The sequence below is a fragment of the Sesamum indicum genome, linkage group LG1 (genome assembly GCF_026168435.1).
Source record: "Sesamum indicum cultivar Baizhima isolate 11 linkage group LG1, ASM2616843v1, whole genome shotgun sequence".
Lineage (NCBI taxonomy): Eukaryota > Viridiplantae > Streptophyta > Magnoliopsida > Lamiales > Pedaliaceae > Sesamum > Sesamum indicum.
The window spans coordinates 12,398,661-12,426,263 of record NC_142657.1 but is presented as its reverse complement, the minus strand read 5'-3'; the positions used below and the strand labels follow the sequence as shown (position 1 = coordinate 12,426,263).

The 27,603-nt window shown below is 30.5% G+C and overlaps 1 protein-coding gene and 1 long non-coding RNA gene across 2 annotated transcripts; one reads left to right on the top strand and one right to left on the bottom strand.

Annotated features, from left to right (window-relative positions):
- Positions 1–649: 649 nt before the first annotated feature.
- On the bottom strand, positions 650–5,547 carry LOC105158466 (BTB/POZ domain-containing protein POB1). Its single transcript, XM_011075240.3, has 6 exons — positions 5,102–5,547; positions 3,220–3,366; positions 2,861–2,979; positions 2,712–2,775; positions 2,082–2,361; positions 650–1,725 (listed from the first exon to the last, which is right to left on the bottom strand). The coding sequence occupies exons 1-6, from the start codon at positions 5,316–5,318 to the stop codon at positions 912–914; spliced, it is 1,641 nt and encodes a 546-aa protein (XP_011073542.1). The 5' UTR covers positions 5,319–5,547; the 3' UTR covers positions 650–911.
- A 2,563-nt stretch (positions 5,548–8,110) lies between these two features.
- LOC148789468 (uncharacterized) lies at positions 8,111–11,537 on the top strand. The gene is made up of 2 exons (XR_016067297.1): positions 8,111–8,272; positions 10,975–11,537. It is a non-coding gene; the product is annotated as an uncharacterized LOC148789468 (long non-coding RNA).
- The last annotated feature ends 16,066 nt before the right edge of the window (positions 11,538–27,603 follow it).

Below are 27,603 nucleotides of genomic sequence, written 5' to 3'. Positions count from 1 at the left end.
CAACATTTAAGGTTTTATGCATGTTGAAGAGTTGTTATCTGAAGAACAGACTGAGTTTTGTTAGTCACTTAAGCCCGTGGCATTTTGCTGCAATAGACGTAATATGTTTGCATACAACTATACTTCATCTGTATCCATTTCCATTTCTTGAATTTCTCTCATCCCACAAAGGTCAGCCCCAAGAATCCGACCAGAAATCTTCTTGAATGGAGAAATCTACAGTCCAGGAACGACCTTGGCTTCTGCTGTAATGCAACCTCATTCCACTTAGGAAGATTGTTGTATTAGTATTTTGTAATATAGTATTTGTATACGACGATGTCCAATATAAAAGACTATAAATTTCGAATAAATATCCAAATTGACTTAAACAACTTTATCACTAAATCAAGGGCAGATGTGTGAATAATTATAAGTAATAAATTACTTCTTCAACCACTCCAAACAAGTGCTGATTTCTTTCAAATTTGTCTACAAAATTGTTTTTAGTGTAAATTTTGCCGCTTCTAAATTTGTCCGTGTACATGATTTGAAACCCTCCATTATGCATCCCACATTTATAGAGACAGGAGCAGAAATTTATCAATAATAGGCGGTTCTTTTCTTCTCTTTTTATAAAGTGTCTCATGCTGGGTTTTGAAAGAGAGAATTCAAAGCAAAATGTACCAGTATTCCATTTAAGATGGACCGGACTGAGATTCCTTCCCTCAGAAACATCTCTAACGGAAGTAACTTTAGCCTCTTACGCTCCACCAAACTGCCGACATACAGGTTTCTGCCAGCAGATGAATATGTACACTGAAGTCCCTATAAAAGTTGTAATAACCATCCAAAAAACACTTGCCTCGACTAAATTAAACATTGGTCTAGGACTTCATAAGGAAGCTATAGACACTAGGTATTGGAGATACTCATTTCTTGATTGTTAGCTCAGCCCTCAGATGGAGAATACCATTGATGAAGTAAGGGCTATCATCAGCTATAAATGCGGTCCACGGCACGCCAAAGAGATTGCGGTAGCCGACGGCCTTCCCTCCAGTGAAAGTGTAGTTTCCTTTATACTTGCTCACAAAATCTTCCGACGGTTTTGTTCTCGATGCAAACTCATAGTCAACTGTAAAGGCTACCGAACCCTTCTCTTGCATACCCAGAAACAGCCCAAAGCAATGAAAAGAACTCTGTTGGTCCATGTTGCAATGGCCTGACAAGAAAAATCCTTGCCCACCCAAGTGAAAAGCCTGCGAGTAGACACGACCAGCAGGGAAGAGCTGTGCACACTCCTCACGCCTGAGATCAAGGTAAACTATACACTGCTGACGAGGAGATTCAAATTCAACCACCTTCACGGGTCGGTATTTGTATGCTCGCTCCACAAATCGACGGAATGAAGCGTTGGCCTCCTCTGCAACAAGAGAACGCTGTCGATATGGAGCTTCAGCCTTGAAAAATAGAGCATCAAGAACAACTTTGGAGGCTAGTTCAGGTTCAATGTCACTGCAAGTTAGGACTTTTTTCAGCTTTCTGCAGGTCATGCATGGGAAACGAACAAAACGAAGTAGGCGCGTGCTTAATATCTCTCGTCTCTCCTCCAACTTTGGGTAATGCATTCGGGCCCACTTTAGAACGAAATCATAAACAGCATCCTCTGAAGCCACCTGCAAATCATCGCTGAAAAGAACTGCCTCAATACCAGCTAAGGGCAGGTTCAACACCTCTTCCTGAAACCTGACAAATAAATGTAATAGCATTATTTAAGCAGCAAAAACTTGCAATATAACTCTAAAAAAACATTGGTCAATGTTCAGCACAAAAAGATTATCTATGAAGTCCCCCTACCACAGATGCCCCTATAACATATAAATTAAATAGCATGGGCTAGTAATCATGAAATGAATCGAAGGAACATTTCTTTATTCAGTCCTATACAATAGCAAATCAAATGTGAGTTAATTGATTCAGAAACTACATAAACAGAAAGACAACAATCTATGAAAGCACCATCCATCACAGCATCATTCTTGCAATGACACTGATAAGATTGAAGCACAAGTATTTCTTTAGAATGTTAGATGGGTGCTTACTTGCTTATATCCTTGAAGCGTGCAGCAAGGAACTGCTTTGCAGCATCTGTCAGCGGCTGAACTGTATCAGCCATTAAAATAGTTGAAGGAAGATCCAAATATAGCAAGGCCGATTCACAAGTCATCTTTAACTTGCACAGTAATCGACTGCAGTATCTCATGCATGACGCAACCTCAAATTTGTCAGCAGCCATCAACACATCCAATAAAGCTGTAGGTGTAGTTCTTGGCAAAGTATTGCTATACATAAAGTTCAGCAAATCCATCAGGGCGGCTTCCTCTGCATCAAAAGTGGGAGAACCAAACTACGCTTAGTTGAATGCATTCATTTAAACGTGCAACCATATATTGAAAGCTAAGTACCTTAAAAACAAATTTCCTCTGTCAAAAATCAAACTCGGAAATATCTTATTATTTTCCATGTTTAAGAAAGATTTAATTTATCCAAAAAACAGGGCAAGCAGAACTGTCTTACAAATGCAATGTTCTAAAAAGATCATAGTCTGAGCACCCTTGTAGAATAAATCAAATTAGGAATTTCAAAGCTCATAGGAACAAAAGAATCTCAACACTGAGCGGATTGAAATTTTAACAAAACGCTTCAGCAACAAGGATGTGTAACTAAGTTACCTGAGGCTTGGATACGTAGAGTCACGTGTCGCTGCTCTGACTCTCTCATTCCATTTGAGAACAACTAGAAGCCACATTAAACACAAATTTACGAATTTAGTACAGAGTGGGGTAAAGAAGCAAAAAATATCACATTGAACCTGACTTACCTTATAGAAAAATGGACTCTTTGCTGCCAAAATTGGAGAGCTGATGTGTATAGTCTTGACTTGGACTTCTGAGTAGTCCATGCTAGAGGATGCTTCACTGCCCTGAGCGGCTTCTTGACCTATAAGACTACCAAATTAACCTTTTCTACTACTCAAATAATTCAAATCTAATGCCATACATAAAACTCAGAAGAGGAATTGGGATAGGATATGCATTGATGCTATTCTTGTGCTATACTAAGACTCTAGATGAAGAATTATTTCATTAATGTTCTCACTTTATTTAAGGTAGGAGGATTTTAAGGAGTAAAATAAGGTTAGACCCTCAATAAGCAACTCAAAGGATTTATAAATCATACCGGACTGATTGATTGTTGTTTCTGCACCAGCAGGTGACTCCTCAACCATAGCAACAGCTTCCTCCTCTTGATTTTCATAAGTAACACCATCTTCTAAATCCGGCATATTGCAATTTAAAATCTGCTCTTCGCGTTGTTCTGCCCGTTCTGAAAAATTAAAAAACATAAACAAATTGACCACCCGCATAATTCACAAGGAAAAAATCTCCAAGCATGTGGCACGTCACACAAGGGATGGCCAAATTATCAGTTGAAGCATGGAAAAGTAAGCTTGTTTGCATAAAACAAGCACAAAATGATCCACTTTTTTTTGCATTAAATAACCTAAAAAAAGTAAGTCGGGTCACTGCCAGCCATAGAACAAAAAGACAGATAGATATTTCATGATTCAGATACCACTGATCAGTGATTCAGTTACATACTGTAAGTGGAATTATGGAACAATTAAAATAATTTTGACAAAGAATGCCGCATCAGTTTTGGTCCTTATTACTTTCAAATATAAGATGTCTGTTACTCTTCCATGAAACGGACAATAGTCGGATCAATTTGTAGAACACAAACTTCAGAGTAAATGTACCCTAGCGGGTCGAACCGAATTTGGAGGAGATCCAGGGAAAGAGTAGAAGATAGATTCTTAACGAAGACCACATAGTAGTACAAAAAACGAAAAGGAGAAGTACCAAATAATTCCATGACCCACCCAAAAAGAAAGGTGGTAGAATGTATGTCAAAATTTCCCGTAAAAATGGTAAAAGGATGTAGAAAATTGAAATTGTTTAGTTTTAATGTACATCAGACCAGAGTGCCAAATGCCTCTTAATTAAGTAATTTTTAGAAAAATGTGAGTGTCTCAGCTTATAACTAATGCATGAAAAACATGGAAATTTGGAAACTTCCCTTGACACAAGGGAATACCAACAAAATTTGTATGTCAGGAGATTTTCATCAAACACGGAATTCTGTCTATTTGAAATAATAAAAACTATTTACATGCTTGTTTGTCCTTTTGAAAGTTCAACTAAGAAAACTTCTAGAGTTCCAATTTCTCACCAGTCAGAATCCTCAGAGTATCATCCATATTTTACACAGAAAGTATGAAGGATCTCAGATCTGAACCAAATTCAAATTGTCACCTGGAGAATATCGGTGGCAGTAACACAAAATTATCTTGGCCTCCTAAGACGGTCGTCGGCGGAATACAATACAAGTTTAAGAAGTTTCATGTCAATGCTGAGAAGAGTGAGAAGAACCAAAAACAAAAAGATACACACAAGCAGCCAAGCAAAACTCATTGCAGTAGCAAAACCATACCCATTAAATGACCTAAATTCTCTTTCACCAATTATTGCAAGACGGACTCCAGCTATCGAAACACAGATATAATATAACTATTCTCAAATACAACTATTCTATCAATAGGCCGGAAAACCAAACGAGATAACTAACATTCTGACCATCAACTGACCTCCGAAATCCCAATCCCAATGCATTTAAATTCCAAAATCACCCAACAATCACATCAAATTCAACAAAGTTCACTGCGGGGAAAAAAACTCCGCAAAAACCCATACACCAGTTTCCCTTTTGTCCTCCAAATAACATACTCGTTAAGATTTCCAAATGCCTTTTAACAAAAAAATTGAAACATAAAGACTCGCAAAATTTCCAAAGAAAAGTCCAGTCGAATAGAAAATCCAAAGAACCTCCGAACCCTAGGGTCGCCCCCAAAACTCACCCATTTCACAGAATTTAAATAAAAAAAAAAAAAGAAAAACCCACCATAAACACCGAAATACCCAAAACCATCAGAATACACAAGACACCAAAGGGCATTTCAACGCAGAAAGATCACGAATTAACGCACAAGAAAAAGTATTACCATCAGCATTACTGAGCTGGTCATCGCGGCGACGCTTCCGGTTACGCGCCCAATCAGCGAGGCTGTCATCCGGGTCGGGTTTGGATCCGGTCGTGTCGGGTAAGATCTCGATCCGGAGAACCCTGTCGGAGAAATTAACGTCGTTGAAGGCGAACGCAAAGTCCGATGAGGATTCCGGCGACCCGGTGTCCGGCAAGGCGCCCGACTCCATTGACATCGTTCCAAGATCAAACAAAATCCAATTTCCTACGCCACACCAATCTTCCTATCCAAAAACCTGTCCCTTGACCTATACAAATGTATTAGAGAGATTCCGCGAGGGAGAAGACGAAAACATAGAGACGCAGACGTAAAGGAAAGGAGTTCTTGTGAAGCGAATGAATTTTGGATTGAGTTCGTGGGGGAGGGGGTTTTATCTTTTATTTATTGGGTTTTTCAAATTATTTGCGATATAGGATTTTAATTGGCGGAGGAGTAAAAATTCGCATAAATGCACTCGCTTGCTTGGGCCGTGGGTTTGCTCTTACCCCTTTTCTAATTTCTAGGGTTTCATCATTTAGATGATTTTAAAAAAAGGGTTTGGCTTTTTTTGTGAAAGAAAAGTAGGTCGACTTAAATTCGTTGCGACAGTTTCAATTAAACGAAACGTATTTTTATTTTTACTTTTTTTTGTTACAGTTAGGAATGTATGATTGATTTTGTAAGAGAAATTCAGTCTCATGTAATGAATGCGGGAAGCTGTCAAACTAAATTGAAACTACGTTAAGTTTGAGGTATTTAGAATGTGTTTGCTTGTCCGATTATTTCCATCTTCTCTTATCTGAGTAGGTTAAATATTTTTTTGTTTTCGGAAAAATATTGAGCGATAATTATATTATACTTCCTAATTTATGATTTATCTATATAAATTAGGGGGTCTAAATATAATTATTTTGAGTTTATTATCTCAAGAAAAAAAATATATCTCAAACGCATCTTCACTGCGTAACGTCTTTTACACCTCACATCAACTATCATCATTACCATTTTATCTCGCAACCAATTGTATACTTAAAAAAATTCTCATCTTACAGACAGACTTTCAATCGAATTTTCAACTGCTAGCTCCTTGTCTCCTTAGGATGTCAGCTTTAAGCTTGTTCTTCGACCAAGCTCTCGCCTCTTCTTTCAGAGTCATTTAATTACCATATTATCTAATAAAACCTGATTTTCCTAGTATGAACTCCTAGCTTCTAAGTAGCCGCCCCTTTTTCTAAATAGTGGTTGCACTTTACCATTTAGGATTTTAGAATCCCTTCGAACCTTATATGCTTCTTCCTTTGCGAAAGAAAGGAAAGCTAAGTGAACTCCGTTCGCTCAGTATGCTATCCTTCCATTTCAATTCAATTTAGCTTCTTTCGAATTGGGAAGGAATCCCCCCTCCACCTTGTACCAAGGGGATGGGTACCGCCTCCAACGTCCACAAGCCCGGTCCAAGGGGTAGGCTTGCTGTGCATTTTAGGTCGCCCTCATTAGATGCATTTTGAGGCTCCCCAACTCAGCTGCAAAATGGACTTTTTTGAGTCCATTCCATGCTCGCTATCGCTTGAGGTTCCTGTCTTTCTGAATTGGGAGAGCAAGTCTTTCTTTTTTGTTTGGTGCAGCAGAGCAATCACAAACTACAAAATTAAGTTGTGGCGCCGCCTATGTATAATATAAAGAGTCTGATGAAGAAAAAGAGCTCAATTGACTAAATGAAGGCGACAGTACTTAAATAGGAAATGTGGGGTGGGGTGGGGTGGGGTGGGGGGGGGGGCGAACGAAGAGAATACTTATGAACCAAAAGAGCGAAGTATGCTATTTCAGAATGGAAAGATGGTGTAGCTTCTTCCCAAACGACAAGCGACACGGAATGGACAGCGTACAAACAATCACAATTAGTTGTTGAGTCCATGGGCTAGAAAACTTGAAGTGCATGTTAATAAAAGAATTTACCTTTCTATCTAGTAAACTGTTTTATTTTAAAAAATACACTGAGTAAATTATTGTATTTTAAAAAATACAAAGAGGTAAATTATTTTTTTTTTGATTTGCAATATCATATGGGAGTTTGCATTTTTTTTTATTATTGAAATTGCCACTGAACCTAAATATGATGAGTTTCTATATAATAAAAAAAAATAAAATCAATGAATTACGGGTGACCTGACGCGACTTGAATAGATGGAACAAAATTTACACATCTTCAGATTTATTTATATCATCGACTTAGATGAATTGAACATCTAAAGACTGAAAAGTCATTCCATATTTTGATTGAATTTTCTATTTTCAATTGAAATTGCCAAATGTATAATACTATAATAGGAAAAAAGAATCGGTGAAGAGACTCTTGAATGTCTAATTTAAATGCTTGAATGTTAATTATATTTAAAATCGATGAATTACGGGTCTACGATGATAATTATATGTAAGTACTACTAAAAATTGAATGTTAATCATCCACTTTTAAGTGAAAAATTAATAACTATAATTTGATACTAATAATACAATCACATTTATGAAAGTAATCATCTTTGGTTTACGAAATGTATATTAATTGAAATACCCTAAATCATATTTATTCTTAAGCGGAATGATCATTTGTTTATATTTTTCTATCAGACACGTCTAAAATTAATAAAAATTATATAAAAAGTATCAATGTTATATATATATATATATATATATAAAGAATAGAACTGAGAACTTTGTTTTTATGGAAGTAGAAAATAGGAGTGTTCAAAGTTTGATTAAACTGATTGAACCGAATTTTCTGTTCAAACAAAAAACCAAACCGATTTTTTTTTTAAATTCGATTTTTGGTCCGCTTTTTTTGGCCACCATTCGGTGATTGAACCGAACCGAAAATCAAAATATTTTTTTATTAATTATATTATATTAAAATATATTATTATATATTATATTATATTTATATAATAATATTATAATATAAAATAAAGACTAAAAGGAGAAAGAAAAGAATGAAAACTGAAAATGCAGACGCAAACAGCAGGCTAGAGTAGTAGCCCAGTTTGGAATTCTCTCCCTTCTCTTTCTCCACTCTCTCCACTCTTCAGCGGCAGCCACACCCACCAGTGGCCTTCTTTCCCGCGAGGCCGCGACTTCGTTCTTCTTCTTCTTCGTTCTCAGGTAATTTTTCTTTTTCTTTGTAAGTATAAGAAATTCAAGAAATTTGACTTATAAGTTTTGCTTTGAAGGTATTTGATGAAATACATGATAGAAAATTTTTGTTTTGATTTGAAATTTTGAATTGTATTCATAAATATTTTATTCATATATATTTTATTTTTTAGATTTTGATGTTTTGGTATGTGTATTTTGGATAAAATCGAAAAATTACCAAAATTATTTATATATATTTAAAAAAATATTTTTTTTTGGTTTTTTAATTGAAAAAACCAAACCGATTTTGGTTTAAACCAAACTGAATCGAAATATTCGGTTTGGTTTTTGTTTTTAAAACTTATGAACCGAAAATTCGATTCTATTCAATTCAGTTAACCGAACTGAACACTCCTAGGAGAAAAGTTCATAAAAAAATATCTGCGCCAATTATGACGTCAAAAAGTTAGGGTTAGTTCCACATATACCTTTTTTGAAATAAAAAATTATATTTTTTTTCAAAAAAATTTTAAAACTACTTACACCTTCTCCAAGAATTCGCTATAATTGACCCCCTGTTATTAGGGCTTGAAAGAAAAATACTAACGTATACTAGAAGAAAATAGGGTATCAGAGACAAAAACTTAGAGACGGATTTTATTCTGTCTGCAGTAGAGACAAATTTTAGAGACGAAATTAATTTTTCCTTAAATTATTAACAAAGTTTAAATCAGAGACGGATTTATCCGTGAATATATTCTTCCACTCATATAATATTAGGGGAAAAATTTCCGTTGTCGGTATTACTAAATTTTAGTATCGAGACGGAAATATAGACGGATTGACATATTTTTTATTATTATTATTTTCGTTTGTGATTCTTTTCTTAATTTTGGAGATGAAAATTTTCGTCTCTAAAATTGAAATTCAGATAATTTAAAATTAAAATTGTTTTTCACTTGCTTGCCATTCTTATTTTTATATTTATCCTTAGAAAATAGGACATAAATTTAAAAATTAGTTAGTTCACAAAAATCAATAAAAAAGTTATATTTTTGAAAAAAATAACTATTATAAATAATTAATCATCCATACCCAAAAAATAATAATATATTAAAAATATGAAACTTTTAAAATTTAATATACAAAAAGATTTGTTAAAATAAATACCAATTGACCCCTTAATACGAAAAGAACCTGCGCCATCGCCATCGCCATCTTGTGCTGCTGTTACCACTTCTTCGCCCCCCATCTTATGAGAAGTCCTTTTTCCCTTGCCCCTTGTTTTCGCCTGAACCCTACCCCTTTTCAATCCGATAATTGCTTGTATTGCTCTTGTATCTTTCATATCAGTGAGGAAGTTTGTTAATTTAGATGATCACTTAGTATTAGCTTGCGCTGAGCTGAAGGCAGAAATCGTTTGCATATTCTAATTTTCTAAAAAGAAGAATAATAAATAACTGATCTCTGCATACAAAAGTACCTAGGTCCTATTCATGTTATTTATTACTAAGAGAACCTCTTCCTTGTTCATGTGATTTGGACAACAAGAGCAACAATATTTTAGGGAAAATCATTAATTTTTTTTTAGCTGTTGGTTGTTTATGACTTAGGAAGTGTTTGCGCGACCTTCACGAAAGTACTTTTCAGCTTTTGGCTCCAAAAAAGTAATTTTGAGGTATTTGGGATGCTAAATTCTACTTTTGAAACTGCTAAGAAAAGCGCTTTTAGATCAAAAGTTAGACGCACTTTGAGGGTATTTTTAGCTAATTTGGTTCTTTTATAAATAAATTCAACTTCAATTTTTACTAATTTATCCTCGTTATAATAACTCAACTTTTTAAAATTTTAATATTTAAAGTTGATATTGAAATTTTTAAATGATTTGAATAAATTAACAATAATCAAATTTGCAGTTCTATATATTAAATATTTTATAATTTTTATATTTTATTTACTATATTGTCCAATTATATTATTCATTTATCATAGAAAAGTATAAATTATGGCTATGATTAATTAATAAACTAACTTTTTTTTCATTCATGCAAGTATAATTATTGTCAATGAATGAATAATTATATTACTCAGTGAAAGCATTATTAAATTAATAATTTATTTTTCTATTAATATTCCATAAAAATTAAATATGATATACAATAAGCAAAATAAAATTATTATTTTTTATAAAAAAATAATTATTATTGACAAACAACAAATGTAAATATAATAAAAAATAATATCTTTTTAAGATATGGAGACAAAATGGTGTTTAATCAATTAAGTTTGTTTTAGAAGTGATTTGTTTTCAAACATTATCCAATTTAACTTTTGTCTGTATTTTACTTTTTTACAAATACTATCCAATTTTGATTCTGTTATAACTTTCAACTTTCTCTACAAAAATCACTTTTCTAAAAGCCAAAGTTTTCGCAAACACTCCCTTAGTCTGTGTTGTTTTTGTTGTGGCTTATTTGTGTTATTGTTGGTTGTTGGTTTGGGAGTTCAAACGTTGATATGATTTGGTTGTGCATGGATGGTATAGTGACTTAATGTTGGTCGTAGTTAGTTTGGGGAGTTCAGATATTGATATTATTTGGTTGGGTTTGGATGATACAATGACATCGATTATGTTGTTGTTGGCTGTATTATGAATATCTTTTTGGTTATTGTTTATTGTTATTGGTTTAAAAAATTCAGATTTTGTTATTGATTGAGTGTATTTGTAGGGCATAATGAGCAGGATGTAAGAGCAGGATGTTAATCTGGGTACAAAAATTCAAAAATATGTCAAACCAAAAAAATATTTCGAGATGGAAAAATTTTGGAGTTTAGAGACGGAAGCAGAGATGAAAATTAGTAAGTATTTGTAGACGAGATTAGAGATGGAAGTAACAAATAAAATTAGTTCCTTAGAGACAAAAAGTATTTCTCTTTATCAACGGAATCACAGATGGATTATCCACGAAAATGAGACGCATTGTTTTTGACCACAGAATCAGAGATGAAAATTTTCCGTGTCAAAATTAGCGACGGATTATTTCTGTCTCCAATATTTAGTCACGAGCTTTTAGCCACAAAGTGCAGCGATAGATTTTTCGTCGTTATTTATTTTCAGCAATAGATTCTTAGTTTCAGAGACAGAATTTTCCGTTTCTGATACCCTGTTTTCTTGTAGTGGACTTTAGCAAAAAATTTACGTTAATTTTTAATGATGGATTAAATCCATTATTTAATTGTTATGTAATAATTTTATACTTATAGGAGAAAAAATATAATGATGTTAATCTCACCCCATATATGTATATATAATATTTATCCTTTTATAATTACAAAAATATACATGAAATGTTAAATGAGGGGCAAAATTAAAAATTTATATAAATCTTTTTGTTAGCGTTGGCATTTTTTGTTCAAACCCTAACAAAAGGGTCTTATGTGTAAAGAAAGAACTTTCAGAAGGGGTGTAAATATAATTTCAAAACTTTTTTAAAAAAAAAGTGTAATTTCATATTTTTTAAAGAAAATTTAATTGTGATTAACCTAAAAAATTATGATCAAATGGATAATTATATTCCTGTGCCCTAGGAAAAATAAGGCAAGGCAGCTTTAATATCATTATAGTTTATGTAGCACTTTTACACTCTGTATAAAATCCATATCAACGAATTTGAGATTATATTTTATTTAACTACCATTACGGCACATCGTTCTTGCGTACATATAATAAATAATTATTTATATTTTAAAAATATATTATAAATAAAAACAAAATATATAATTAATTTAGAGATATTATTGACATAAAAAAAAGAATATGTGTGAAATTTCATATTAGTATAGACAGAAGAATTTGAGTAGGGGGTCATTGAAAATACATAAGGACATTTTTAGTAATTTAAAGACTTGATATCGCGATGTAAATAATCGCTATTTGTGAGTGACAATGAAGTTTTCTTTTAGATATACTAGCCGTTATAGCACGCCGTCCCTGCATGCATATAATAGATAATTGTTTATATTTTAAAATATATTATAAATAAGATTAAGATATATAAACCAATACATCACTTTTAAAAAATAAACAAATAAATAAAATATAACTAATTTAGGGATATTGTCGACACAAAAAAATCTTGGTATGGGGGAAAATTTCGTATTATAATACGTAGATAGTATAGATCATATAGATGAGAAGAAGAATTTGAGTAGGGATGGTTGAAAATACATAAGGATATTTTCTGTAACTTAAAAAATTGGTGTCGTGAAGTAAGTAACCCTATTTAATGAGTGAAAATGGAGTTTTCTTTTACTAGCTATTGTAGCACGCCGTTCCTGCGTGCATATATTAAATAATTTTTTATATTTTAAAATATATTAATAAATAAGAGCAAAATATGCAAATCAATACATTACATTAAAAAAAAAAGAAAAGAAAACTACTTTATTAGTTAACGTATAATTTGGAAAGTGGAATGCGTTAGTTATCTTATTAATTGAATGACATTTTTACGCTACAAAAAATTAGTGCGGCAGCGTCATTAACTGCCATTTGTGAGTATAAAGTCCCTTTTCTTTTTATATTAGTATAGATTATATTAGTATAGATTATAAATAAAAATATATATAAATGAATACATTATACTAAAAATAAAAGAAAAAGAAAGAAAAAAAACAATAAATGTAAAATTTGAAAAGTTAAATAATTTAGTTATTCTATTGGTTGAAGGGCATTTTTGACTTTATAACGGTGTCATTAACCGCAATTTGAGTGTGGGAGGCTTTTTCTTTTTTATATAGTATAGATATATAGTCTTGATAATAATTATTGTTGCACGCGGTGTTGATCAGTATATTAAAAAGATTTGTGGTATGAGGTAAAGAGGATATCTTCTTCTTTTTTTTTTTAAATAAATAATTATAATTATGGGTTTATTAAAAATATGAAAGTTTGTAAGGAAAAAAATAGGTAGAAGTAAGATGAGAGAGAGAGAAACGTGGACTAGTTGACAAGAGAAAAAGAAATTATAATTGTGAGATTATTAAAAAATATTAAAAGTAATATTTTGACCAATTCGTTTTAAGGAAATAAATGAATTAAAGAGTAAATTTGGGTATTCAAAAATTTATTTCATAAAAAGTTTTCTTTTATATAGATGAATAAAAACAAGGGATAATTGCATTTGTATCCCTGACCTATAGTCTATTTACACAAATTATTCTTGCTTTTTGAAAGATTATATCAAATTCGTCATTATTATTTACAAAACCATGCTTGCCTTGTGAAAGATTACATACACACACCTAAAAACGTCAAAATCATTACACAAACTACCTTATTTTATAGAAATTACACACATACCCTCCATAATCTTCAATATGATTACACAAACTAGTTTCGATTCTTAAAAAAAATCCACAAACAACCTTGCAAATTCGACATCATTACACAAACTATTATTGCTTTTTAAAAAATTCCAGATACACCCTTATAAATGACAATATTATTATACAAACTATCCCTGATTTTTTAATGTATGGGGTACTTTTTGTAATTACATAAAATACAAGAGTAATTTATTTAAATAAACCATAAATTAGGAGTGTAAATATTATTATCCCTAATCAATGGCCTTTTGTTTTAAATAAATTTTAAATAAATATGCTCAACATACAGCAAATTAGTAGACTAAAATAATTATAATTATTGGTCTTAAAAACAAATATGGAAAACATATTTCAAAATAGGGATAATTACACTCCTCTCTCCTGAGATTTTGTATAATTACACGTAGATATTCTGTGGTTTGAAAAATTAAATTTGGTACTCTTAAAGTTTGCTTTCGTCTAGCAAATAAGTTCATTCATTAGTCAAAATTTAGCTAATTTATTAATATTAACAAAAACATAGGATAAATAAATTCATATTTACCTTCGATTGATTTATTACTAATTTATCGCATCTCAAATAAATATTTTTATCTCCAAATTACCCCTGATACATTTTCACACGTTGATGCATGTTAAGAGGTATATCTTTTCTGTTATAAGGATAATTTAGTTAGAAAAAATTTATTTGACCTGCAATAAGTCAGTAATAAGTCAATAGAGGGTAATATAAGTTCTCATTCAAACTTATTTTTTTTTTTGTTTTTTGTTAATATCAACAAATTCAATGAATTTTGACTAATAGAGGAATCTATTTGATGGAGAGGTGCAAAACTCAGGGATAAAAAATGTAACTTTTCAAAGCCTTAAAAAATGTTTTCTTCTTCATTCTTTCACAAAAATAGTGAAGGAATAAACATAAATCAGAAAAATTCTAATAATATGATTGATTTTTTTTATTACAAATCATATTGCATAATTTATTATATTTAAAGATTAATTACAATTACACATCCTCAAGTATAATCAAATTATTCAAACATTCATAATTTTTATATAATTATAAAAATCATTCATATTAAATAAAAAACAGTAAAAAAGACAAAAAAAATAAAAATATTATTTTACCCTTATGATGACACCAAAGAATAGAGACACTCCATGTGTATAAAATAAAATAAAAAAATGTAATTCTTTTTTTTAAAAAAATATTATGCATATGGCATAAGTATATTAAATATAATCAATAATAGAATATATTATATTTTGTAATTTGAATTATGATTGTTTTTATACTTTATCATCTATTTCTTTTTCAACTTACTGAACTATATAATAATAATAATAATAATAATAATAATAATAATAATAATGAGTTCCAATTGGGAGCGCGTGAAGTACTAACGACTTGAGTTCATGCGAAATGTGTGCTTCTCATTGTATTCGGTTTGAGCCACACGCGCGTCAACTCAAGTCAATTCAAGTCCACATCTTTTGGTCACATGTGACCCCCAATAATAATTACTTCAGTCTATCATAATTATAAATATTTTTTATTATTTAAAAAAATTATAAATATTTTTAAATTAATAATTATTGAACAAATATCATCCGATAATGGACTATCACGATAGAGTATTTGTTAGATAATTATTAATATTAGTGGGTACTTACAATTTCTAAAACAAAGAGGGAGTAATTATATTTATGACAAATCTCAGTAGAACTCGTTGTAATTTACCCCAACCATAAGCATAAAAATTTGAAATGAGACAAAATCCACATGTTACCATATTTGCTGATGTTAGTAAAAAAGTAGAATGAAAATTCATATTTACCCCTAATTGACTTATTACGCACTGATTGCAATTCGAACAATTTTTTTCTAATAAAAATAACTTTATAAAAGTTTAGATATACCTTATCACATTCATTAGTGTGTGAAGATGAATAAGACTAATTTGATCAGAAAAAATTATTCGACTTATAACAGGCCAGTAATAAGTCAATCAATGTAAATATAAATTTTAATTTAACTTTTTTGCAAATGTTATCAAATTCGACGAGTTTTAACTGACAGACGGGTCTATTTGTTAAATCAAAATAAATAACTAAGTATTAGTTTTAATTTTTTAAATTATAAAAAAATTATATATAATTATACCAAATTTAAGACGAGAACAGTGTAATTATTCTCCACATGAGTTGTAGTGGGCCGTCGCTCAGCTTGGGTCATAGTAGACTAATGATATGCATGGTTTAAGGTTTAAAATTTCCTTACGTTTTCATTGAAATTATGGAAAAAAAAAATATATTATTTTTTATTTTATAAAAAAAAAAAAAATGATGGTTTCAAAATTATAAAATCACTCTATTTTTTTTGTTATGTTTATGAAAAAATCTTTGAATTTTCTAAGAATTTTTTAAATTTTTTTCTAATTTTCTAGCGGAATTTAATTATCTCATATTTTTAGCTACAAATATGTAAATTATTGATTTCATACATAAATATTTTATTTAATGAGAACCGATCTAATACTCGCATCTGCTTGGACTGCAGGAAAGCTTGAACCTCGCCTATAAGAGTTGGAAGAAGTCGTAACTAAGTAAGTACGCACGCGTACACTAATTTCATATTGTTATATGCATATGAATCAATGTAATCAATATAGTTTATAATATATAGTTAAAAAATTAAATACTATATATATAGTTTCAATAGAAACTACATTAAATAATAACTCCAAAAATATATGTGTATTGCATGAAACTAAATTATTTTAGTTGGTATAAATGATACAAAATTAAAAATAAATACGTTTGAACTAAAAAGAAAAAGATAATATTCTTAATTTTTTTTTATAATTTTATATATTTCTTTAATATTACAAGCTTTTTTTTTTCCGTAACATTTTTAATATTTATTAATTCGAAAAATGTGTTAGTGACGAAACTTCTTTTTTGGGTAAATGTAAGTTTCATTAATAAAATAAGATCGTACAGTATAACAGTGTTCAACTGGTGATTTCTCCCTCGACAGGTCAAGGGATACGCCATAATCTATATAATGCACATGAACTAACAGAACGAGATAAATTAACACTGATAATCCTCTGTCTAATATCTTCCACAATAATGGTAGCTATTATATTCGGTGGTCGCTCCGTATGCTCAAAGCGTCTCAAATTTCGTTCCCTCCAAATGTGGTAAATGCTAGTGACAAAACTTTATGACACGTATGCTAACAGACTTGATTTCTACGCGAGGCTGATGGGCCTCGTGTCTCATTAAATACACCCACAAAGTGCATTATTTGAATATATTACGCATATTTGAATGTACTTATTAAATGAAATTTTGACATTAATAAAAATAATATTTGATAAAGGTACATATGAAGAAGTGTTTTAGAAGTAAAATAGGAAAAATGTCAACTTTCATGAGAATCAATTTTTCTTTTTCTTTTTTAGAAAATGAAACCTATAATTTTACACAAACATCTTGTGGTTGTGCTAAAATTATAATTATTGAGAATAATTTAATTCAGATCATTTTGAATATCCAACAACTATATCTGTATTAAGTTCTATTATAACTGCAATTATTGTTGTATATGATTGTGGTTGCGAGGTCGAGGTTATGGGTGTTTTGACCTTCTTCTTGTAATTTGAGATTAAAAAATAACCTGAAAATATAAGATTAGAGAAGTCGGGGTTATCCGAGGGAGATTTTTCAACGCTCAAATTAACTAAGGGATCTAATCAAGCGATCTAACATAACAATAAGAGGTCAAGTTTTTTAAAAATTGGAGTGTCTCCACCAGAACTACCTCGACTTTCTTGATCTTGTGTTTTAAGTTATTCTGGAACATCGAAATGCAGAAGGAAGGTTAGACCTATAACCTCAACCACACGACCATGATCAATACATATCGAGGATTTCATAGTACTATTTTTGTTTTTTTATTTTTTATTTTTATAGAGGACAAGAGTTCACTTAGAAAAAGAAAGTTTTATTGCGGACTTTGATAAGGCAGACCGTTTCTCTTGTTGATGTTTTTGTTTTTTTTTCCCTTTTCTTTTGGATAATATAAAGTTTCGTAGTTTTGACTTCAATCACCATTATAAATCAGAATAGGCCTTAGCGATCATAAGTCGCCTTTTGTGATACTTGTGAACTAACCATCAACATAAGTAACGCATCACTAATAGAATTTAAGCAAAATTATACATTTATACCCAGTCCATGAGATAGGGGTTCAACACTTTTAGACGTTACGGGATTTTAAATGATCCTAAAATTAAAATAACTTAACAAATTTAGTCATCTACTTTGCATAATTTTTAAAATAGTCTCAAAATTAAGAAAACTCAAACACATTTAACCCGTATCCAAGTTTTCATTAAAATATAGACGGCAAAAACACGTGCAATGTGCATATTCGTTAGTTTGGTTGCTCGGACAATTGATGAAAACACACATTTCATGAGTTCTTGCTGTCTATTTCTTTTTTTAATAGAAACTTGAATATGGGACTAAATGTACTACATATTTTTAATTTTGGGACAATTTTGTAAATTTCTATAGAGTAGAGGACTAAAAATATTGAATCCCTATCCTATTGAAATAAAAGTGTAATTTTACCGATACTTTAAATAACATTGTCTTTTGACAAAAATGGTCTATTCTTACCAAGTGAGTCATGTATGTTGGCATAAGACAAACCCATCCTACTATGTTGCATAGGTTAAATGCAATTTACCTCTCCGTGTTAATAAAAAAGTGCGGAAAAAGCCTGTGAAAAAATAAAGTGCAAACCCCCTAGTCCCTACCTTTTTAAAAATAATGCAATTTACCCCCTCCTGATGCATTACATGCGCCCTTTTTATTTTTATTTTATAAAATTACATTTTACACTTATATAAAATTATTTGATCTAATATCATATAGATGAATGGTTCAGATCGCATCTATTATTTAAAATTTGTAAATACATCTTAAAACTTTAGTATATTTATATATCTTTAATTGTATATATTTATTTATATAGATATACATAATATATATCTTTAATGTCATAGCTACGTGTGGTGGAGGAAGACGAAATCCAAATCATTCGCTGGCATCTAATCGTGGCCATCCAAGTAAGGGTTCCCGATTGAGCGCTAACGACACCGTTTAGGCAGAACATAATAGAGGGATGCAGCCGCTGGGGGCGCCGCGGTGGCTGGGTTCGGATTTTGGCGGTGGTTGCAAGTTATATATAAAATTAATATCATATTTAATAAATAATAATGTATATTTATTATGCATAAAATCCAGGCCATTGATTATATTACACATCTTAGTCGTTCATTTAGGTTAGTTCATATTGGCTGTTAGATGGATAGTAAATTAAAGGGATAATACCACTCCATTTTTCTGAGATTTGAAAAATTATATCTAACTAACCTAAGGTTTGTCTCCATCTAACAAATAGGTTCATCTGTTAAAATTCATTAAATTTGTTGATATTAATAAAAAATCTGAATGAAAATTGATATCTATGCTAGGTTGACTTATTACAGATTTAATATATGTCAAACAAATTTTTCTAACTAAACTATCCTTATAATGGTGATGATATGCCTTCTCACTCATTAACATATGAAGATGTATAAAGGTAATTTGATCATAAAATACTTATTAGTTATTCAATAAATTAGTAATAAATCAATTGAAGGTAAATATGGATTTTTATCTGATTTTTTTTATTTTATCAGCAAATTTATTCAATTTTTAGTAACATGGGACTTATTTATTAGATTGAAGTAAACATCAAAGGTACTCAAGTTTAATTCTCCTAACCACATAATGTTTATATGTAATTACACTAAATCTGATGGGAGGAAGTGTAATTATCCCAAAATTAAATCTAACCGTTTAAAATTTAAGATACAAAAAAAAATATTTTAATGTTCAAAATGATAAAAATTTGCAGGAGAAGCGCGTGTAATACACCGCTACCTCCAGGGGGTATTGCATCATTTTTAAAATGACAAGGGAGGATTTTGTATTTTATTTTTTAACAGGAGCTTTTTTGCAATTTTTCTCATTAAGACGAGGAGGTAAATTACATTTAACCCATATTGTGTATAAAACTTCAAGAAGAATTAAAGGCTGATTTGAACCATTATATGACAAATATACTTCATATATAATTTTAAAAAAACGATCAATTATAATATATTTATTATATAATAAATTCGATTCGACCAAATTGAATAGAGATAAAATTGGGGTCCTTGAAAACAAGCATGTTCCTAGAAACTTACTCATCCTAAAAGGGGCAAATGTGAAAGAACAAAACTACCTTTTTCCTCCTCTTGTGGGATAAACAAGAATTTTCTTGAGAATGAAGTTCTAATCACATCACTTAATAAAGTGAAATTGTCCTTGGAATAATCACCTAATCTAATTATTAATTAATAATTATTGAACTAAACCTTTATTCGTAATTAGCAACTCAAGCTATGGTGAGGAGGAAAAGAAAGGAGAATATGAAGCTCCTCGAAAAGACTTTGTCTCCACGTTTCTCAAAATTAAGTACAAGTTGAATGCATTAAGAAATCCTTAAATATTACCAACTCTAGGCAAAATATGGGATCTTTCTCCTTTATTAACCTTGCTTTATTCACCATATAAACTCAATATATCTATTGATGTGGTTAAAATTAGTGGAATGTTTAAAATGTGAAAAGGAGTGTTGAAACTCGTGTGCCGCAAGTAGAAAATAAAGAGAATTCGTGTCGACTTACTGAATGAGCTTGGTTATTTTATTGACTTACTTGGAGTACCCCTATTGTACGAGCAGGTGATGAGAGATTTAAGGAGCAGTTACAGGAGATTGAGATTGACCCAAAATTCTTGGGATCCTTCTGTTTGTCACGTCATTTGAATCCGCATGCTAGCAAAACTAAATCCTTTTAGATTAGCCTAAAATCATGGATAGTTACTTATAATCTTTGTCCAGCCACATCCAGCTAACATGGATGTCTGTTGGCGTACTTCGAGGATGAGGTGTTATTTAACATGTCAGTTGAGGTGGATGAGCCATAAGCTTCATAATATTAAGGTTAGACTGAGTGATGTTTCATCATCAAAGCCACAAAGATTGAGTTGGTGGTCCTTTAGCCTGTTGATAATTAACGTGCCAGCATAGTTTGTGCTTGCCGGTATTAAACAATTTGAATCTGACTCCTCAACATAATTTGAATTGTATTTTGTCTTTAAACTGAAAAAGAAATAAATACCTCAAAAATTGCACATATTCAATGAGAATGATAAATAAAATCATAGAATAATTGCACTTACCATATAAATATATACCCTATCATTTTCATAATACAACTGTAATTATTTACTCTGTGATTATATAGGTCCTATTAAACCAAATTTGATCGTTTGTTTTTTTTTTCAATTTTCATTGTATTTCTATTCCATTAAAATATATATTCTACATATATAAAATTGCCCATTAACAAAAAATAAAAAATACAAATTTTATACATATGATATGTATATATTAAATAAAAATTAAAAATACAATAAAATTTGGAACAGAAAACTCAAATCCAAAATCCAACCAGAACGTTTGAGAATTATTGTTGGGAATACTTGGATATGTTAACTTATATTTACTTAGATGGATTGAATCCAATGTGAGCCGATCTTGAAATGAAAGTGAATATTGAACAGTCCACTACTCATATTATTTATATATATATAAATCTAAATTTTCATTATTTTATTATTGATTCTTAAACAGTCAAAAGTTAAGTGGTGTCCCGTCATATGCTTTGGAATTAATGATGATGAGAAAGTACGAAAAAGATGATCTTTATTTTGGGTGAAAAAATATTTACATATTAATTATTGGTAAATTTCCGACATGAGGAATTTAATGATGCATTATATATAGTATGATACCTACAACTTTAGATTGCATGGGAATAAGGCTGAGGTATATCTTAAATTGTACTTAATTCTTTTTTAATAAATTCCGCACTACCCCTTTTTTCTATTACTATAAAACCATGCAAATGGAAGCCCCAAAAGTATTTGGAGAATTTCTTTCTATTATTTTTATTTTTTGGAATATTTTGGATTCTTCTATATGTTTTTTGCTTTTGCAAACGTTAATTTAGTGATATAAAAATGTCATAAAATGATTACGTGTTTACGTTGGAGATGGCTAAGAACAATGATGGAAAAGTAACCAATGAGGCCTATTTTGATTCGCGAATCTGAGGTTTTATGATTTTAGAGATTATGGGTTCGAACTTTGTAATATTCGTAGAATGTTGTTTCTACTGCATGGTAAGTGTCATCTACTGCATTAGTAGGTGTCGGTCAGATTTATTTATTTGATATTATTAATCAGGGTATGACTGTTGTAATGGCCTTTGTTAGATATTGATCTACAGAAATGACTATAATCGATTTATTTTCATTAATAATAGTTTATCGTTCTTACTTCATAAAAGAATTAAAAGAATGTTGCAATAACTTTTGTTTTTCTTGTGAAAATAAATAGGGAAAAAAATTGTAAGCTAAACAGCAGTACAAATTGGGAGTATTACCATAAGTTTACTAAAATGAGTTAAACTGGAATAATTTTAGACAATCGAAATTGATGTATTGAGCATTCGTCATATATTAGTAACAAAATATTAAGTAATATTTATAAAACTGTCACTAAATATATATACATATACATATTAATGATGATAATTTTGATTCTATCAAAATATATTTCTCAACGACTTATTATTAGATAGAATTTTTATTTTCTATAAGTTGTCATTATATATATATATATGTACAAATGATCAATTAATGCTTATATATATTTGAATTTCCCACTCCCCTAAAAAAAATTTATTTTTATATACATATTTATTTCATTATCATTTTTTATTTCAGATTTTCGTAAAAATATATTTATATTAAATATAAAATACCAAAAAAAAATTAAAAATTACATTAAAAAGAATGACATAGTAAATTTTATTTTTCAAATTTAGATATGTACATGAATATAAATCTTAAGCAATTATAATAGTTATAATTTATAAATTAATTTAAATTGTTATTTATTTTAAATATTTTATTAATTATATTAAAACAAAAAGAAATCTAATAGTATATATGTATATCAGATAAAATAATTAATTAACTAGCTAATCATCATTAAAATAATTAATTAATTAAAAAATAATTTTTTTTACAAGAAAAAATCGGGTCGCCCTCTTTTTTCTCTCTAGGCGACGGCGACGTTGCTTGATTTGGAGGCGACGACGCTCTTTCTTCTTTTTTGACCGTTGCCCTCTTTCCTCTCTTTTTTTGGGCGACGCCGCCATCGCTAGATTGGGGGCGAGGGGTGGGGGGTGGGGATGGGGATAGGCAGTGGGGGGTGGAGTGGTGGGGGTCGGGGAGAAGGTTTTCTTTTTTCCTTTTTTAACATATATATATAATAATAATTTTTAATATAAGTTTAATTATTTATATATAATATAAATCAGTCCATGTAAGGATATAACGTTCAAACCATGAAAAAATTTGACCTCAGTTAAAAAAAGGGAGATTGAATTAAATTTTTAAAATAGAGAGGGGTGTTTTGTTTATTTCCAAATCAGAAGGGATTTTATGCAATTTTACTTTTTGAATATATGCATGACACATAATTTTACTATTTAATTTTTCTTTTGCGAAAATTGAATTGTGAAACTAAATGTTGTAAAAGAATCGAATTATGAGATTATTGTAAATCGTAAAGTGAAGGACGAAAAATTTAAACTCAATCATGTGGGACAAAAATATAATTATGTTAAGGATTAAGTTGAATAGACAATTTTAGGTTACGACAAGACATTCTCAATTTTGTAAATTAGGAGGGATGGAGAATCTGATGTGATGTTCCTCCACACACAACACAAATTCCTCTACAATTATTTAAATCAATTATTTTTCATATTATCTTATATATATATATATATATAATTTTCATATGACATAATACTTTACAAGCACTTATATGTGGAAATGGAATCGCTTCCTCATTAAGTAAATGTTTTTTGTTATTGAATTATATTATTATGACAATATGATGTCAATTCATTTCTCTTTCTTTGATATATTTATTATATGATTGGTGAAATAAAATTAATGAATAAGTGTATTATCATAGTTGGGGTTGAGTTCAGCAAAATTCAAAATTAATCACATGATGGGAAAATAGAACAAGAAAATAAAAAACAATTTTTTAAGTGGCAAAATAGAATACTATATATTAAGTATCATTTGCATTAAAATGAAATTTAAATTGTATTACTAATTAATTTTGTATAAAAATGTAAATACATTTTATGTGCTGTATTTAGGGGGAAATATTTTAAGGACTATAGTTCACGAATTACCATTTAGTTAAATCCAATTTATCCCCCGTTATATAAAATATATTAAAAAAAAACTTCTGAAAAAAAATATTAATTTTTTATCAATTTTTCACCTTTTCAATTACAAGATGATATTTATACGCCTTTTAAGAATCGTTAGATCCTGATGAATATAAAATTGATGGCTGTGATTTCATCAATAACATCTACAGTCCAAATTTGATCGTTTAAGTCTATGGTCCAAATGTTATCAATTCAATTAAAGACCAAAAGTTCATCTTATATATATTTATTGAAACATAATGATTAATATAAATTAAAAAAATATAAAAAAGGGTTGTCTATAGTTAACCTTTATAAGTTTATCGAATCCAAAATCCCCCTCAGACGCGTGTACACACACGGAAGAAATGTTCCATCATTATTTCCGAAAAAATATAAAGTGCAACAAAATAAAAAGATTATGTGGGAAGGTGTAAAAGAGAAAAGGTTGGGTGCAAAGTGCAAATAACTTTTTTTCTTTTACACTTTCCCACATAATCAACTTGATACCAAGAATTACATCGACCTCATCCATATCCTTCATTTCAAACTTATTCTTCAGAAATGACTTAATTTCTGTTATTATATCTAAATATGATCCTATTAGCAGAATGTCATCTACATATAGGCATAAAATAATAGTTTTATATCCTTTAACCTTACAATAGACACATTTATCACTTTGATTATTTATAGTGAAACCAAACGCAAGAATAGTTTTATTAAACTTTTCATCCTACTGTTTGGGTGCTTATTTAAGTCCGTATAGAGACTTAACAAGTTTACAAACTTTGTGCTCTTTATCTTGAGCTACAAATCCCTCAAGCTGATCTATGTATATTTCTTCCTCGAGTTCACCATACAAGAAGGTTGTTTTCACATCCATATGGTGAATCAGGAGACTAAACACCGAAGCAAGTGCTATGAGCACCCAGATTGCAGTTAATCGAGCTACCGAAAAATATGTATCAAAATAGTTTATTCCCTTATTTTGTTTAAAACCCTTAGCCACCAATCTGGCTTTAAATTTATCGATGGTCCCATCAATTTTTAATTTCTTCTTAAAAAGATCCACTTACACCCAATTGTAGTACACCACAGAGAAAAATCAACTAGCACCCATGTTCTATTAAAAACAATGGAGTCTATCTCACTTTTGACAGTTTCTTTCCACTGCTTAGCTTTTGAAGAAGCCATAACATCTTTGAAAGTTATCGGATCGTCCTCGATATCATAAGTGACAAAATCACTTTCGAAATTCTTGACCACACTAACTTTCTTACTTCGTTTAGGTTCATCTGACTCCTCATGATTCAGATTAATACTACTAGGATTAACCCTGCACTTGTCATCTTTTTCACATGTTCAAAAATAGAAGTGGAGGCAAGTGAATCATCAAGAGAAGCACTTGAAGGTATTCCTATTTTCATAGAAAATACATCTTCTAGAGAAATAGCATCATGAAATTCCAGTATTTAGTTGACCTTAATGCTTGGTATTTCTGATTTAATAACAAAAAATCTCAATGCATAACTTATCTCTACATAGCGCAAGAACACAAAATCAATAGTCTTAGAGCCCAATTTCTATCTTTTGTGTTTTGGGACCAATATTTTAGTTAGGCACCCCACTCAAAAGTATTTAAGGCTTGGTTTCCAACCTTTCCACAACTCGAAAGGAGTACTCGTATTGTGTTTCAAAGGGACATCGTTCAGAGTATGGCAAGTCGTATTCAAAGCATCTTCCCATAAATACTTAGGTAACCCGAAGGTTAACAGAAGACTATTAATTATATATTTAAAGGTTCTACTCTTTCGTTCAACTACTCCATTAGATGAAGGGGAATATGGAGGAGTCTTTTCGTTAATAATGCCAAAATGTTGACAAGATTTATTGAACTTACTCAACTTATATCCTCCTTCTCTATCGGACCTGAATTGTTAGTACTTGAATCGTTAGTTTTTTACTAGTTTGGATTTTTGCTTTATTTTTAAACAAAATAAATTTATCTAAAGCTTCATCTTTATTTCTAAGGAGAAAAACATAACAATAACTACTACAATCATCAATAAATGTGATAAAATAACGTTTGTCCCTAGTCAAAATTCCATTGAACTCTCAAATATCGCTGTGAACTAAATCAAGTATTTTTAAATCACTTTCTACTGATTGATAGGGTTTTCTAACTTGTTTAGCTTCTACACAAACTTGGCATTTGTGACTTTGTTCAATATTATGACTAGAAATTAAACCAAAATTCATCATTCATTTGATTGAACCTAAATTTAGATTACCTAATCTACTAAGCCACAAAGTAGAAGATTTAACATTCAAAATAACAGAATAAAAAACATCAACTTTATTGCTTTCAACTCGAACTTTAAACAAACCATCAGGCAAATAACCTTTGCCAACAAAAACAAAAAATGTTGAATTATAATTTTATTAAATTTAAATGATAATTCATAATCCTTACTAACTATTACACAACCTGCTAATTATATTTCTCCTAACAGTAAGTACATGATGAACTCTTTTCAAAGATAAAATACGCCCTAAAGGAAATTTCAAGTCCACGCTTCCGATCCCAAGTACTTCAACTATACTAGAGTTTCCCATACTTACTATCCTTCCATTGATAGCCTGACAAGTCACAAATAGAGATTTATTAGCACAAATGTGCACATTTGCTCCATTGTCAATCAACCAATCAAAAGATTCATAAATGGTCAGGAGTTCGAATTGTAGAGAAACATAACCTTCAGTTAATCCTGAGGTGCTAGCATCGCTAGACCCTCCCACAACCATATTGACAATTGTCTGCCTAGTCTTAGCTTTTAGTTGTACAGGAACATAGCCTTCAGTTACTCCTGAGGTGCTAGCATCACTAGACCCTCCCACAACCATATTGACAATTGTCTGCATAGTCTTGGTCTTTTTATTAGGACAATCCTTGGCAGTGTCCAACCTGCCCACAGTTCCATTAGGGTTTGTTTGTCTTTGGTTTCTTATTTTTGACGGTATTACCTCTATTGATGGTTTTCGAGTTCAAATTTATTTTATTCACTTTCTTATTCGCCATTATTAAATTCGCCTTAGGTTGATGCTCAACAGGCATCTTATAGGTTTGCTTTCTATGATCTTCCCCAATACTGATCACGATCATGAGATCATCCAAAGACAGTCTTCCTTTCTAATGTTTGAGCGTTATGCCAAAACTTTCCCAGGATTTGAAAAATTTTTCCACTATGGACATGACTAGAAATTTCTCAGGAACCTTCATCTCCGCATCTGACAGAGCATGCTCAAGATTAATAATCTCATGTGTTTGTACATCTACAGACCTTCCCTCGACCATCTGATACCTTATGAACTTGAAAATAAAATACTTTTTGAATCCCTACTCTTCAGTATTATATTTCTTGTCCAACTCATCCCACAAAGATTTTGCAGTGTAAGATTTAGAACAATAGACATCGAAGAGCGTATTTG